Genomic DNA, 15,539 nt, shown 5'->3' with positions numbered 1-15,539 from the left:
AAAAGTGAATTGGATTTAAGGAAATCGTGAATCCATTTAATACTCAAATTACTTTGGATTTTACAATAAATGAGTGCACGATCTGTTTTGATAGCGTTAAGAGGATAATGGAACGCGCATATCCGGTGCGGATGCAGGCATATGTTGCGGGTCCCAGAAGGGATCGAAGATCTGCGCGGCCCGCGCGCGCAAACTGAAGGGGCCAATCCGACCAGGACACGCGTCGGCGGGGCATTGCACCCCCTCTCCCATCTCAGCCTCCCTCCCGTGTGAGAAAAGTCCCCGCGAAAGCCAACCAACACCAAACCGCCCCCACCCCCTCCCTTCCTGCCCTCCACGAGGAAGGCCGATTCAATATTTCGTTTTAATAAAACGGGGGTTGCGGAGAAAAGATCAAAGCACCGGTCGCAACTTGAATGCACGCGGAAACCATCTTTTCTCTCCGCCCCATTTTTTTAATAATCGTTCTCTCACTTTCCTTCTCCTTTTTTCTCCTTTTTGGGGGGTGGTGGGCGGGCGATAAGCAGCGAAGAAGAGCGTTATCTTTTTGCGCCTTCGATTGACGTCGACTCGTCATCGTCCTCAGGCGAATCGGTCTCAAAAGGCGTGGCGTGTCCTCTCTCCCTCCCTCTCGATCGGCCCACCATTCTCTGATATAGACCAGCCTCTCCGGGCATCGACCTCCCCTTCTTCCCTTCACGTTTCCGACGCCCGATTCCGCTCGATCGCATTGCCCGGAGTCCGTCCAGCCGCCTTCCGCCGGTCGCTGTTCTTCGACCTCGATCTGCCTCTTTCGCTGCTCGGTAATTATTTCCGCGCGATTCTTTTCTGCCATTGATTTCGGTTGTGCTCTCCTTTTCCCCCTTTTTTTTTGTTTAATGAGGATTTCATGGGTTCGAAGTATGGATTCTTGCGGAATTTTGCTATCGAATTGGCAGAATGCCTCTGGTTTCTTGAAACCGGATGATCGCTAGAGACCAGAAACCGGTACTGTCCCCCCGTCCCCCCGATGAATTTGCCTGCCCGCCACTAGGCGGATGATATCTGCATGTGGGTCCTCCGCTGCCTGGGGACCGGTCGAAAATGCACGTCGTGAAGTGCCAAACGAGTGTTTTGGAATCTTTGGATTGTGTCTTTCGTTATGGGTCGCCGGTGGGGCGCAGCTTTCTACCTGCCCCATTGAATGAACCGCATATCTCAGTGCAGGAAAGATCTCCATTGATTGGTATCTCTATCTTTCGATTTTTCGCTGAAGAGGTGGTCATACACTTCCTCGTCCTTTCTCCTGAAATCGCAAGTCGGTAACTTTCCTCTTTCCGAATTAGTCACGAGACTCTCGTGTCGATATTATTTTCTGGGTTTTGATTGGACTATCCATGGTGCTACGTGATGGTTTTTCCGCAAGTTGTCTGATTGTCGTGCAGTTTTTATTTCTTATTGTGAGCTTTGAGCTGGGGAAGCACGCTTAAGGTTTTTGTCCTTCGGCAGGTGACGGACTTTTGTGGATGTCTAATATGTGGAATGGAACTCATAGTGTGGGTGAATGTTCCAGCTCAACTTCTTTAAGCAGTCAACAGGATCTTGAGGATGATCGGATGATTGCGCTTGTTCTGTCTGAAGAATTTGCGAAAGTAGATGGAGGAGTGGCTAGACGCCTTTCTAATCTAGCTCCTGTTCGGGTTAGATCTCATACTCTCTTCTGTAAATTTTTCTCATATCCTTAATTCTTAAATGCCACACTCAATGGAGGAGAGGCCCCCAACAAGAGAGAAAAGAAAGAGTTCCTTCTTTATCTTTTACTGGAGCATTGTCATTGTTCGAGGTTGTAGCTGACGCCCTTATGATATTTTATGTCATTGAACTTGACCATCAAGTGTGAAAGATATGCGGGAAATCTGACTATTGCATGCCATCTTCGAGAATATGGGCCTTTTTACATTCTATATCTCTCAAATGCACGCATAATGGATTTGCATCGTTACAACATATTAAGCTGTTATGATCCTAATTGCAAGGTATGGGGCTTAGCTCCCACATCGATGGTATAAAACTTGGATGTGGGATTTATATGGACCTTAGGAGAACCACACCCATGCTGGGCTGGCTTTGCACTAGCCTTTTTGCTAGTCTGGGACGAACACTGCAATAGCGGCGTCACCACCTGTGCTGCTGAATTGCGACTGGGAGAGATGATAGATGGCTTTGATTTAAGCTGACTGTGGGTCCATTCTTGAGGATAAGAGAAAATAACTTTAGTGCCATAACGAGCAAGGATTTAATGCGTTGGAGCCCAAAGTTGTCAATGATAAAAATTAAGTGCGTTTATTTGCCATGCCGGTGAGGTGTGCCTGGATGATCTGGTCATGTATCAGAAGAAATGAGTACAAATGAGTGCCCGTATTGACAGGGTAAAGGATGTATGAGCGCACCTAAAAAGATAGGGTTGAAAATGATTAAATTCAAGAGTTCCATACCTGTGAATTTGGATATTGTTTTGAAAGTTCTTTCTGGTGGCTTTGTTGCTTCTCCTATTAATTGTTGCTTCATTCATCTATTAGCACCCTCTTTTTGTTCAGTAGTTCTCTATTCATTAATTCCTTGAACTGGTTTCTGAATTCTCAGCACGTTCCCCGCATAAATACCTACATCCCGATCTAAGTGATGCCAGTTTAGATCACCAGCGACTTCTACAGAGGTAATATCTCTTTCACTTGCCTACTAAATTGCAAAGGATTTTTTCGATCATCATTGTTATTGATACCAACAGAAGTGTACATAATTCTTTGGAGCTGGTAAAGAAGAAAGCTGGATTATTCGGGGGAGTGAAAGTTTTCTGGAGAATGCCTTTTGGAAGTATGATTACCATTGAAAAAGCTATTAGGAAATGGGACCATTTTGTATATCAAGTGTATATTTGAGACACTGCCCTGTGCGTAAGTAGAGACATGAATTACCCAACGTTAACTTACCCCCATCTATCAGTTGACCAAAGAATAGGAGCCTTATCTGTAAGAAACAAGGCAATGACCTAAATAGGAGTGCTAGGATTTAAAAGCATGAATTGAGCTCTCATACTATTCCATGTTGGATGACCACTTATCCTGTAAGTTTAGGTTATTAGAAAATGAACAAATAATCAAACTCCATGCCCCTTTTATTTTTATTGGAGTAGCTTTCTATCATTTTTACCATGAGAAGCTATTTGTTGTTGATTTATGCCCCCTTGCATGCACCTTTTGGATATGATTATGAATGCTATCTAGGTGACGTTTCTTCATAGATGTGTGTTTCATTTGAACTCAAATGGACTGATACCCCCCTCTTTCCCTTTCGCCCCCACGTTGCCGCGCAGGCTGCTTCGTCTGGCAGCACGACGCTTGTATTGCTCTCCCTAGAAAATCCCATGTGTTTAGTTTAGAATATTCTCTTTTGGTTGTACAGCTCTTCATTCCATGTAAGCTATTAAAGCCAATTGCTTCATTGTTCTTTCCAGGCTGAATATCTATGGGTTATATGAAGTGAAAGTCTCTGGTGATGGAAATTGCCAGGTATATTAGATTCAGAAAGCAATATTATAAATTCTAAAGTTCAAATAAGTAATTTTTTTTTTCTGCCTTGCAGTTTCGTGCACTGTCAGACCAGATGTATAAATCACCCGAATATCACAAGAATGTCAGGAAGGAAATAGTGAAGCAGGTACAACATCACATTATGCGATTGTGTCCACTAGTTAGTCAGATGTATGAATCGTATTTCAATCAAATTTTGCACTGTGACCCTTGTCTAGCATGATGCTCTCTCTTTCAGTGTGAATTGGATTTCCATAAGACTCCCCCTGCATAAACTGAAGATTAATTCCTATACATCTTTTTAAGTTCAGATAGGTGTGAAGGGTTTGATACATTATTTGGCTAGTTTGCAGTGAAGAAATTAAAGTTAACATAAGCAAGTGATTTTTGTGCTCTAATATTCTTGAACTCTCTTTTTTCCAGCTTAAAGACTATCGTTCTTTATATGAAGGTTATGTTCCAATGAAGTACAAACGTTATTACAAGAAGATGGCAAAGTATGTTAACATCTTGGTTCTGTTATTGCTGACTCAACGATGTACCTGTCTTGAAATTTCAAATTCTATTGTTACTTTTTGTATCTTTATTTTTGTATACAGAATTTATAGCTTATCTATTTTCTGACCGCCGAGTGATGCAGACTTGGTGAATGGGGGGACCATGTTACCTTGCAAGCCGCTGCAGATAAGGTACTCTATTCTTGTTCCAAAGCCCTTAATATTTTTCAAGAATTACATCTCCGGCTTTATCTCATGTCTATGGGCTCTATGCAATGCAATCATAGATCTGCCATTTTCTGCAATGTAACTCTTTGCAAAACAATACCCATGACTTGATGTGAAATTAGAACATTGAGGGACTAACTACTTTAAATTTCTGTCACAAAGGCATCATTACAACTTTATTGCTAAGTTATTCTTTGTGATTGATGTGATCTTTGAGTTCTGAACTGGCCCAGCAAATGTGGCTGTAAGCACATAATGGGAAAGAAAGCATCTATCATAAAAATAATGTTGTGATCATGATGATATGGTACTTTGCATGAGTTGGTATAATTGCTTTATTCTTTTGTCCTTGAGGTGAATGCCTCAATTTTAATCAGTTACGTCCCTTAACTTCGGCGATGTTGTTTCTTGAATTAGTAATGTCATATCTTACTGCAATGCAGTTTGTGGCGAAGATCTGCCTGTTAACTTCATTCAGAGATACATGTTTTATTGAAATAATGCCCCGATCTGAGGCGCCCCAACGTGGTAAGTCTAACTCTCTATTTCATGAAGGTCTGTTGATTTTCTTTGACTTAACTAAAAGGAAATCTCTCTCTCTCTCTCACATATTTTCACTCCATGCAAATTTTGTACTTAACCAAGTTTACAAGTTGGCTCGATTTCTGGGATTTTTTTTTTTAGGGCATGGTAAGCACGTAGAGAATAGCTTGATTTAGAACCTGGATGTAAACATATGCAACTGATCTAATATTACTTTTGTTCAATGTGCAACCGGTCTTTCGTAACTCCATATCGTCAACCCTGCTTTCAATTCATGCAGAGTTTTGGTTGAGTTTCTGGTCTGAGGTTCACTATAATTCCCTCTACGAAATACGAGGTGTGTTTTCTTATTGGCTACTTATAATTTTTGGCATGATACTACAGTTGTGTTGCCTACATTATTTTTTATTTTCTGCAGATGCTCCAATTCCTCAGAAACCGAAAAAGAAACACTGGTTGTTTTAGAAGAAGCAGGTCGCTCATGACCTTGCCACCTGCAGGAAACGGGGAATCAAATTTATACAGTCCATATACCTTACATGTTTTTCTTGTTTCTTTTTTTCTTTTGGCTTGTATAATATTTGATCATTTTTGTTGATCACATAGTGATAGTAGGTTTATCATTGATGAGGTGCGATGATCCACAGGATACGTTTCAGATTCATCATAGATTTTTTTTTGATGAGGTAGATGATCTGTTGCAGGCTTCATTTGATACCTTTTTCGTTGTTCATGTACAGTGTTTGATTTCTTCAGATTTTTGAAAAATTTCCTTTGCTCGATCACAATACATTCTTTATAATACTTCTTACTATGACGATTTCTGTATGTCGATATATAATGGACGGAATTTAAGGGAATGGTTGAAGTGTACCGACAGCTTCAATTAACTATTACGGATCCGATCTCTTTATCCGTTCTAAGCTCCAGCAATGACATGGCATTAATGTGGACAGAAAAAGGAAACGATGCTTGAGGAGTTGTTCCAGCTCTGTCTTGGCTAATTAGCGCCATAAACCATAGCATAAAATTGATTTCGACAGCGGGAAGGCACCTGATTATCAAAATTTGGAGTTTTAACGCCCTTGATATGCCGGTGTTTGTAAGATGAACGTAAATAAACATTCACCCTCTTGAGGCTATTATCAGGCTATTATCAGTTGCTTAACTCATATAATGTATCTATAGCTCAGTCTCAGTGGGTTTAGCTATACCTTTTCTACATTCTGTCGTAGTTGCTGGATAATGCACGTTGCATTTTTAACTTATATTAGGACAGGAAGTAATAGAAATGTACCGTCCAGAGGACTTAGCTTAATAGATCCTTTGGAGTCTGAAGATCCACATGGGATGCAGTCTTTAATTTGCCTGAGTTGACTGAGGATCTAGGGAAATCTATGAACCAAGTCAATTACATCACCCGTTCACAAACCAAGCAGGGCATATTATTTACGAAGACCAAGCTCACCAGCTCAGTTCTCAGATGTTGGTCTATGGTGCAGTTCGAGGTCTCAAAATTTTTAGATGCAATGTGAGCAGAACTGAACAGCTATTATAAGTTGGAACACTGAAGTTTATCTCACATGCCTGCTCGGCAAAGCCTACTCTCTGTGCCGTGAAATTGATATCAAATAGTGCAACTCTCTCACCAGCAAGGACCGTAACTTGCAAGTGCGCAACTAACGCCCCGGGACTGGCTGCACCACACACGCAGGTGTCACTGGAGCTGGACTACCCCAATCAACCACACCCAGATGGGCAATGCACCTAGTCTGAGCTGAACATAAATCTATACCCTCAGTTACCTTGTTTCGCATCTTCACAACATTAGGTGAATTTGAAGAAAATCTTCATTTATCCTGGCTCTTCACAATTTAAGCACAATGTTGAAGTGTTTCCCAGATTTGCATTTCCACTTGCCATGCCCACATACATTGGGAACCCCCGATATTATCAGAACTTCAGCATCAAACATTATGCATCCATCCTCATCAATGCAAACAGCTATAGATTGGCCATCCATTAATTCTTGCCATCATACAACAGATTGCAGAGAAAATGGTTGACAAGACAGGAACATAAGGACTGACAAGCTTAACTCACCAGCCTCAGCATGACGAGTGACACAAGTTAAACAGAGAGCATAGTTGATGACAAATAGAAGAAAGAAAGCTGCTTTTATTCATATGAGTTCTTTGATTGCTCTAGAAAATCGCTCTAGAAAACCAATGAAAAAAGGGAGGACTTCAGAAGATACAATACAGTGTTCAACATTAGCTGAATTTCAGCAATCTTAGCTGTGACATAGGAAAGTGCCAATACACTGTAGCGTAGAACCAAAATTCTTGTGCATTCAGATACTTCACAAAAGAAAGCAAACTCAATAATTTTGGGAAAAAAAAATGAAGTAACTCAATTGGTGCGGTTAGGAAATCCGTACAACGACCTTATTCTTTTTACCTGCTGATAGCAGAAGAACCTTCCCATCAACAATATCTTCAGCCTCAATCCTCTTACTCTCACCATCGACTCTACCGTTGTTCAAATACATGCCCCCTTGCTTCAGCAATCTACGGGCAGCTGATTTACTTTCCATCAACCCAGCCAAAACCGAAAGGTCTACAAGAGAACAATTCAACACATCATCATAATTTAAGGAACAAGACGGGACATCTTCTGCTATTCCCTCGATGGTCTTCCAATCCAATTTAGTTTCAGCTCCAGGTCTCAATGCTTCAGTCGCCTTGAGAGCCTCCTGCAAACCGTCCTCCCCATGAACAAAACGGGTGACCTCCTCAGCAAGCCTCCGCTGCGCTGTGTTAGGCATATAGCCTGGTCTTTTCATATCCTTCTCAATCTCATTTATCTCCTCGATCTCCAGGAAAGTGAGAACTTTGAGAAACCTAATGATGTCCGTGTCAGGAACGGAAAAGAAGTACTGATAAAACTTGTAAGGGGACAGCATTGACGGAGACAGCCAAATCGCGCCATCCTCCGACTTCCCAAACTTCGTGCCGTCGCTCTTCAGCAGAAGGGGAAATGTGAGGCCATAAGCCCCTTCCAACTGCAAGATCTTCCGGATCAACTCGGTGCCGGCAGTAATGTTGCCCCATTGATCACTTCCTCCAATCTGTACATTAACCCCCTCATTCTGAAACAAGTGCAAGAAATCATAACCCTGTAACAACTGATAAGTGAACTCAGTGTAGCTCATCCCTTGCTCCGATTCCAACCTCTTTTTCACACTCTCCTTGGCTACCATCGTCCCAACCCTAGCATACCTCCCTACCCTCTTCAAGAAATCGAGCAATTTCACATCTTTCCACCAATCATAATTATTCAAGATCACAAAAGAACCATCACCATCATCATCATCATCATCGCCGTCGCCGCCCTTACCGAGAATCCTGGTCACCGTCGCCGCAATCCCCGCAGTGTTCCTCTCTAGGGTCTCCAAGTCCAGCTCGGGCCGCTCGAGGCTCTTGCCGGAGGGGTCGCCGACGCGGGCGGTGGCGCCGCCGAGGAAGCGCGACGGTGCGGTGGCCGCACCTCCGGAACCAAGAGAGCACGATGATGCCCAGGAGGTTGCCAAGGTGCAAACTTTCCGCGGTGGGGTCAAAGCCGCAGTAGACCCGCAAGCCGGAGCCGGAGGAGCAAGCGGAGCGGAGGTTCTCGCTGGTGACGGACTCGAGCAAGCCCCGCTCCTCGAGGACGTCCACGACGTTGGGGGGGGGCGGCGGCCGGAGGAGGAGGAGGGCGGGGGCTGGGGGAGAGGGTGGTGGAGTGGGCGGAGCGGGAGGCGGAGTTGAGAGGAGAGGGAAGGAGGGTCGGGGCGAAGGCGGGGAAGAGGAAGGAGGGTCGTCTTCTGAGAGGAGAGAGAGAGGCTGGGTTGAAGGAGAAGAGTCTGCAAGTGGCTGCGGCTGCTGTTGCAGCCGATGTTGCCATGCTTCCTCTGCTCAATGCCAGAGAAGAGGAGGAGACGCTGACGCCCTTGAACCAGGAGCACGGCACGGAGCCTACCCACGATCCAATTACCTCCTGCGGGACGAAAAGTTTTCGACTTTTGTTTTGGGTTTTTTCTCCTGTTCCTTTTCTCGTGTTTTTTAAGGAGAAAAGATGGAGAAGAAGAAGGTTCTCCTGCTCTGCGGTGGTGACAAGAATCACTGTCTAACTCTCTGGTTCTGAAGAATTGTAACAGATTTTTTTGAGGTTCTTCCTGTGATTATTCTTTTTTTGGGGCGGTTGTGATTCCATTAGTTAAAGGTTTATTCCGTTAAAGAATTTTTCGGAGTAAAAAACCAGCCTTTATCATGAATTAGGTAATGTATTTTTCGGAATCGCCCAATTTGATTTGTCTTTTTTCTATCCAATAGCTCCGATTACTCACCCCAATACCAGCAAACAAGAATTTGTCATTTTGCGATGAAATGGCGATTTTTCTGTTTTTGAGCAATGCATGAAAGTCGAAAGTATTATCCGTTCGTGATAAACTTCCCTTTTGCGAACATTTTCTGGTCATTGGAAAAATGGGAACACCCCATTTCACGGTTTGGAGTCGCGGATAAGTTGATGCATGAGGAATTGAGGAATTGAGGAATTATACAAATGGGTGTCCATGGAACATTACTTGCTGCTTCAGCAATGAAATGAACTCTTAAAAGTGCTTCCCGGTTGCCTGCATACAAATGGGGGATTGAGTGCTTGAAGTTGGATCGTGAATTGGACAAAGCCAAGCTCTCTCTAACCAGACTGACCCTTGACGCTAGTAGTTTTCCAGTCTTGCTTCCAAGAACAGCAAGAATTTCTGATTCATAATTTGGCAGTAGACCAGCAATTTGAAGAAGTTGCTCAATCCTTCTAATGAATAGAAAGGTAAATTATTTCATACATTAAAGAGAAGAAAAGAGAAGTGGTTCCGCAATTCTCAAGTCACATTGCAGATTCAAAAAGAAGAGGAGAATAGTTAACTTTCTAAGAATCCAAATTACACAGATTTTTCTGAGTGGAAACAAAATCAGATGATGATGACGTTGTCCGGATTTGATTTTTCACTTCCAGTTGTCGGCAACGATGTGAGCCAAGTCCACGACTCTCTGAGAGTAGCCCCACTCATTGTCGTACCAGGCGATCACCTTCACCATGTCATCCCCCATGACCATGGTCAGCGACGCGTCGACGGTGGACGACACATCGGAGCACCGGAAGTCGACGGAGACGAGGGGCTCGTCGCACACCGAGAGGATGCCCTTGAGCTCATTGTCGGCGCTCTCCCTGAAGCCCGCGTTCACCTCCTCTGCGAAGGTCTTCTTGGAGACCTGCACAACGAGGTCGACCACAGAGACGTTTGGGGTCGGCACACGGAGGGCGATCCCGTTGAGCTTGCCCTTGAGGGTTGGAAGGACGAGGGCCACGGCCTTGGCCGCCCCCGTGGATGTCGGCACGATGTTGAGGGCAGCAGCCCTGGCACGCCTGAGGTCACGGTGGCTTGCGTCGAGCAGCCTCTGGTCGCCAGTGTATGAGTGGGTGGTGGTCATGGTGCCCTTGATGATGCCTGTCACATAAACAATTTTGTCACCACAAATTCATGTCAACACCATCGTTGTAATCTTCTTTGTCATGGCGCATGGGGTGTGAAGCTAGGAAAGATGGCGGTTGATAGAGGAGCAGCAGCAGATCGGTGCGGTTAATTACCGAACTTCTGGTCGAGGACCTTGACGAAGGGGGCAAGGCAGTTGGTGGTGCAAGAGGCATTGCTAATGATGGGCTCGGCCGGGTTGTAGAGGTCGGCATTGACTCCGACGACGTATGTCGGGATGTCGCCTTTGCCGGGTGCAGTGATGAGCACCTTCTTCGCCCCAGCCTCAATGTGCTTCCCTGCGCCGTCCCTGTCAACGAAAACTCCCGTTCCCTCGATCACGAGGTCAATCCCCATTTCCCTGGAATTCATTCCATAAGACAGGTGAAGTTTATGTTAGATTGAGCATCGTACGAGCGAATAAATGTGTGTGTGTGTGTGTGTGTGTGGGTGAACAATGGAGGACTTACTTCCAGGGGAGGTTGAGGGGATTGCGGTCAGAGACGACCTTGATGACCTTGCCGTCGACCGAGATGCCATCAGTGCCCACGGGCTTGACATCAGCTTCGAAGATGCCAAGGGTGGAGTCGTACTTGAGGAGGTGGGAGGCTTGCTTGATGCCGCCGGTGTCGTTGATGGCAATGATGTCGAGAGGTGAGTCCTTGCGGCCATGCCAGCACCTAAGGAAGTTGCGGCCGATCCTGCCGAACCCATTAATGGCCACCTTCAGCTTTGCCTCTACCACTCCCTTTCTGTATCCACCATTGCTTCCCACCTTCAAACAAGAGTTCTTTTTTCCTCACTCAAAGGGACATGGATTGACATTCACAAGATCAGCACTAGCCCTTAGTTGTGACAACTAGACTTGGATCAGTAGAAGACATGACTAGCATACCGATGGACCAACTGCACAACGCTGGCCGTCTTATGTTCATTAAATGAGGCTTCACTTGTTGTATTATAGTTCATGCTTGAGAAAAATATGTGAACATCTAATTGGTTTAATCATAGCATCTATGACACAGGGTCATCGGGCATCGAAACTATTGAATTTCGCTGTCAACTTTCCCTCTCAATTCCAGCCAGAGAGGCTGTCCCTGATGCATGAGCATCAGTGAAGGATCTCATCAAGTTTTTTACAAGGGAGGATGTTTTAGAAGGCTGATCGTGTTGGTTTACAGTAGGAATCGATTAATACGGTTGCCGAGACCAGGAAGAGAAAAAAAAAAACTCACTGCAGAGGTCTGGAAGGCAATGACGGAGAGGAAGTCCTCCGAGTTCTTCCTCCCGAACGACACTGAGGCGGAGTTGCGAAGGCCGGAGAACTCTGCAAACCCCTTTCCGTTCGCCTGTGCAGAATCAAGAAACAAGACAGGTCAGTCAGATGGACACGACACGAGACGAGTGTATGATCAAGATGGAGACGAGACAAGATGGTTCTCATGCTGATGCACCAAAAGAAGTGAATCTGCCTGAGAACGGCTGAGGGAAAGCATTTGGGGGGTTGAACCTGAAGGGATGGCTTGGCTACAGAAAGGGCAGCAGAGGCCATGGTGGAAGTGAGAGTGCCCCAATGCAGCAGCTAGCAAGAAAGTGTAAGTAGGCTCTTTTCAATTTTAGCTTAAAACATGAAACAGGTGAAGAAGAAGAAGAAATTTGTGTGTTGGGTGGTGATTGATGGGTGTAACCAAGGACAGGATGAGATTGTGGATAGCCTGTCATCCAATGTATGGCTCTTGTTCGCTCCCGGTCTTTATATCCCTCCGCTTTCTCTCACACCACATGAGTCCGCCTCTCTTCATTTTTCTTAAATTTTGTTTTTAGATATAATTTGTCATAACTCGGGTTTAACCACGGGGTCAATTCCTCGGGTTGGTTTTATGACATTGCCGGATGAATTTCAACAGTTGAATTTGGAATTGCAGCTGACAACATTTCCATGCCCAGAAAAATAAAGAAAGGGAGAGTTGAAAAATGGTTGGGATTGGAATGGATGGCCAATCTGAGTTTGGCTTCACACGAGAATTGTGGCTCCACCAAATTCTCTTCATATGGACAATGTTATCTGCATTCACACCCTCTTTTCTCAGCGGCATATGTAAAGACCAGTGGCCACAATTCAGGGATGATTTTCTGCATTGGGTGGCCATAGAAAGCTTCCCTTTTGGGTGGCCTTCACCCCATCTTGTGCCTCTCAAGAGTGCTGGTGTCTCCCTCATTGTTTATGCATAATGGAAGCTATTAGGGGTGAGCATGGTCCGAGTTGGATTGGTCCACCCCCTAATCTTAGAACCAACCCACGCAGTGTTGGTCTTCAATTTCTGAGACCGAGGATCAACCCTATTGAGTCTAGGATTGAGGATTGGACTTATCCTATGGATTTAGTACCGTTTTAGGGTCAATCCGGGATCAATCAATAATTTTTTGATTGCATTTTTTGTAGTTCTAAAAAAGGCAAATCTATCATTTCAAATTACATATTATATTCAATAAATTTAAGATAAGGCAACAATAAAAATTTTACACATGCTAAAAGTTTTTTTTATTTGTTGGTCCTACTCTACTCCTATTCTAACTCTCACACTCAGACTTTTGCCCTGCTACTTGCCTCCTTGCAGGGCGTGGGAGTCGAAACCCACTTCTGAAATTAATTCGTCCCCACCCCAACCCTCGAGAATGTGGTGATTTAAACCCCCTATTTCCTCATTCCATGTCGGAAGGGTGACCACTAGAGTACACTTGCTAAAAGTAAAAAGCCATAAAAATGATTATGACCACTCATAGAGATATAGGACAAGATGGAAAGTTTTTCATCTATCAATAATTCTTGTAATACCGTATGCAAAAGCATTATAAGTAATATATTATATGTAATATATACAATTAGGATTGATCTCGGTTGAACCGATTCTAAACTTTTAGGATCAAGGATCAACTCGCACAATGCTGATCTAGGGATTTCAAGATCAATGATCGATTCAGTCTCCCTTGAAACTGGACCAGGACCGACAAGGTCGGGCTGGTCTAAGGTCAGTCCAAAGTTGACCTTCGACCGATGCTCACCTCTAGAAGTTGTGCATCTAAGTCGAATCTTCTATTGAGGTGAATGGCACTTGTTAAAGACAAATCATACTAAATCAAGAGAGAAATGTTTGAACCATGCACATCCTAAATTGTAATCTAAGTGTGCACAAACAAATTGACCGCACTAAGTGGCGCTGCTGGCTTCGGGCTTTCTCTCCCTCACAAAGGGGAGAAGTTTGAATCCTTAGCACGTCGCAGGTGGACTTACCCGCTTCACGGGAGTGGTGGGTTCTTCCGTGGATCCCAGGGTTTGCCCGCCGGCTGTCGGCTTACGGGTTTCCTTGGGTCATAAAAAAAAAAAAACAAATTAACCTCAACATGGGATATGATTAGTGCCTTAAGGACTTGTTTTGGCCCAAAACGAGCCAAAACTATCTTCTCTTGAGTTGAATGGCACTTGTTAAAACACAAATCATACTAAATCAAGAGAGAAATGCTTGAACCAAACTACTGAGAAAATTATGCAAAAAGTCTTAAATTTATTATATTTTTGTCAATCTTACCTTAAATTTTTTAATTTGCCAATTGAGTTGTAAACATTTTTACATTTTCCCAGATGACTTCATTTGATTAATTTTGTTTAGAAATTGCTGACATGGACCTTGCCCAATATATATGGCACAGCTAATACTAACGTGGATATTTTTTAATAATATTTTTTACATTTTTAATTATTTTTTCCTTTTATTCTTTTTAATTTTAATTTTTCTCATTTCTCTTCTCTTCTTTTTTCTTTTTCCTTTTTTCCTTTTTTCGAGCCTCGTTGATGGCTGGTAGACTCTATGTGTGTGTGTATAACAAAATATGTGAAAGTAGGTGGACATGATAATGATTGGGTCAGTCTACTTTTAAATTTCATTGGAGTATTGAGTGATGAGTGTGAACGGACAAATTGACCTTAGCATGGGATATGATTTGTGCCATAAGGACTTGTTTTGGCCCAAAACGAGCCAAAACCATCTTCTCTTAAGTTGAATGGCACTTGCTAAAACACAAATCACACTAAATCAAGATAGAAATGGTTGAACCAAACTACTGGGAAAATCATGCAAAAAGTCTTAAACTTATTATATTTTTGCCAATCGTATCTTAAATTTTTTAATTTGTCAATTGAATCCTAAACCTTTTACGTTTTCCCAATTGACTTCATCTAGCTAATTTTGTTTGGAAATCATTGACGTGGACCTTGCCCAATATATAAGGCACAGCCGACACTGACGTAGAAAATTTTTAATAATATTTTTACTTATTTATTTCCCTTTTCTCTTGTCTTCTTTTTATTTTTCCTTTTTCACTCTATTGGGCCTCGTCGATGGCCGGCGAACTCTGTGTGTGTGTAACAAAATATGTGAAAGTAGGTCGATATGATAATGATTGAGTCAATCTACTTCTAAATTTCACTGGGGTATTAAGTGACGAGTGTGTACAAACAAATTGACCTTAGCATGGGATATGATCCGTGCCTTAAGGACTTGTTTTGGCCCAAAATGAGCCAAAACTATCTTCTCTTGAGTTGAATGGCATTTGTTAAATCACAAATCATACTAAATCATGAGAGAAATGCTTGAACCCAACTATTGAGAAAATTATGCAAAAAGTATTAAACTTATTATATTTTTGCCAATTGTGTCTTAATTTTTTTAATTTGCCAAATAAGTCCTAAACCTTTCACATTTTTCCAATTGACTTCATCTGATTAATTTTGTTTGGAAATTGCTAACGTGAACCTTGCCCAATTTATATGGCACGGCTAACACTAAGGTAGATAACTTTTAGTAATATTTTTACATTATTTATTTATTTATTCCTTTTTTCATTTTCTTCTTTTTATTTTTTATTTTTTATTTTTCCTTTTTCACTCCATTGGGCCTCATCGATGGCCAGCAAACTGTGTGTGTGTAACAAAATATGTGAAAGTAGGTTGACATGACAATGATTGGGTCAGTCTACTTTTAATTTTTATTGGGGGTTTTAAGTGATGAGTGTGCACAAACAAATTGACCTTAGCATGGGATAAGGTCCGTGCCTTAAGGACTTGTTTTG

General features: G+C 43.0%; 3 protein-coding genes across 3 annotated transcripts; 1 reads left to right on the top strand and 2 right to left on the bottom strand.

The window, feature by feature from the left end:
* The first annotated feature begins 1,068 nt into the window (after window positions 1-1,068).
* On the top strand, window positions 1,069-5,655 carry LOC104419075 (OVARIAN TUMOR DOMAIN-containing deubiquitinating enzyme 12). The gene is given in 11 exon segments (XM_010030599.3): window positions 1,069-1,297; window positions 1,489-1,679; window positions 2,623-2,650; window positions 2,653-2,695; window positions 3,494-3,548; window positions 3,622-3,696; window positions 3,993-4,066; window positions 4,210-4,258; window positions 4,738-4,822; window positions 5,118-5,174; window positions 5,256-5,655. Coding segments are annotated over 11 exon segments (918 nt in total). The 5' UTR covers window positions 1,069-1,083; the 3' UTR covers window positions 5,303-5,655.
* Window positions 5,656-6,995: 1,340 nt separating this feature from the next.
* Window positions 6,996-9,253, bottom strand: LOC104419074 (tyrosine--tRNA ligase, chloroplastic/mitochondrial). The gene is given in 3 exon segments (XM_039302502.1): window positions 6,996-8,360; window positions 8,362-8,792; window positions 9,241-9,253. Coding segments are annotated over 3 exon segments (1,542 nt in total). The 3' UTR covers window positions 6,996-7,262.
* A 418-nt stretch (window positions 9,254-9,671) lies between these two features.
* On the bottom strand, window positions 9,672-12,153 carry LOC104419073 (glyceraldehyde-3-phosphate dehydrogenase A, chloroplastic). The gene is made up of 5 exons (XM_010030597.3): window positions 11,923-12,153; window positions 11,648-11,761; window positions 10,883-11,187; window positions 10,529-10,773; window positions 9,672-10,388 (listed from the first exon to the last, which is right to left on the bottom strand). The coding sequence occupies exons 1-5, from the start codon at window positions 11,962-11,964 to the stop codon at window positions 9,886-9,888; spliced, it is 1,209 nt and encodes a 402-aa protein (XP_010028899.1). The 5' UTR covers window positions 11,965-12,153; the 3' UTR covers window positions 9,672-9,885.
* Between the last annotated feature and the right edge of the window lie 3,386 nt (window positions 12,154-15,539).

The sequence above is a fragment of the Eucalyptus grandis genome, chromosome 9 (genome assembly GCF_016545825.1).
Source record: "Eucalyptus grandis isolate ANBG69807.140 chromosome 9, ASM1654582v1, whole genome shotgun sequence".
Lineage (NCBI taxonomy): Eukaryota > Viridiplantae > Streptophyta > Magnoliopsida > Myrtales > Myrtaceae > Eucalyptus > Eucalyptus grandis.
Note: the sequence above shows the minus strand (reverse complement) of the source record. Positions and strands in the feature narration are given on the sequence as shown.

Coding starts and splice junctions, on each gene's coding strand:
- LOC104419073 (XM_010030597.3), bottom strand. CDS start 11,964: ATGGCCTCTGCTGCCCTTTCTGTAGCCAAGCCATCCCTTCAG. Junction 11,188..11,647: donor TTGCCTTCCAGACCTCTGCA/GTGAGTTTTTTT, acceptor TCTTGTTTGAAG/GTGGGAAGCAATGGTGGATA. Junction 10,389..10,528: donor GGTCCTCGACCAGAAGTTCG/GTAATTAACCGC, acceptor TTTATGTGACAG/GCATCATCAAGGGCACCATG.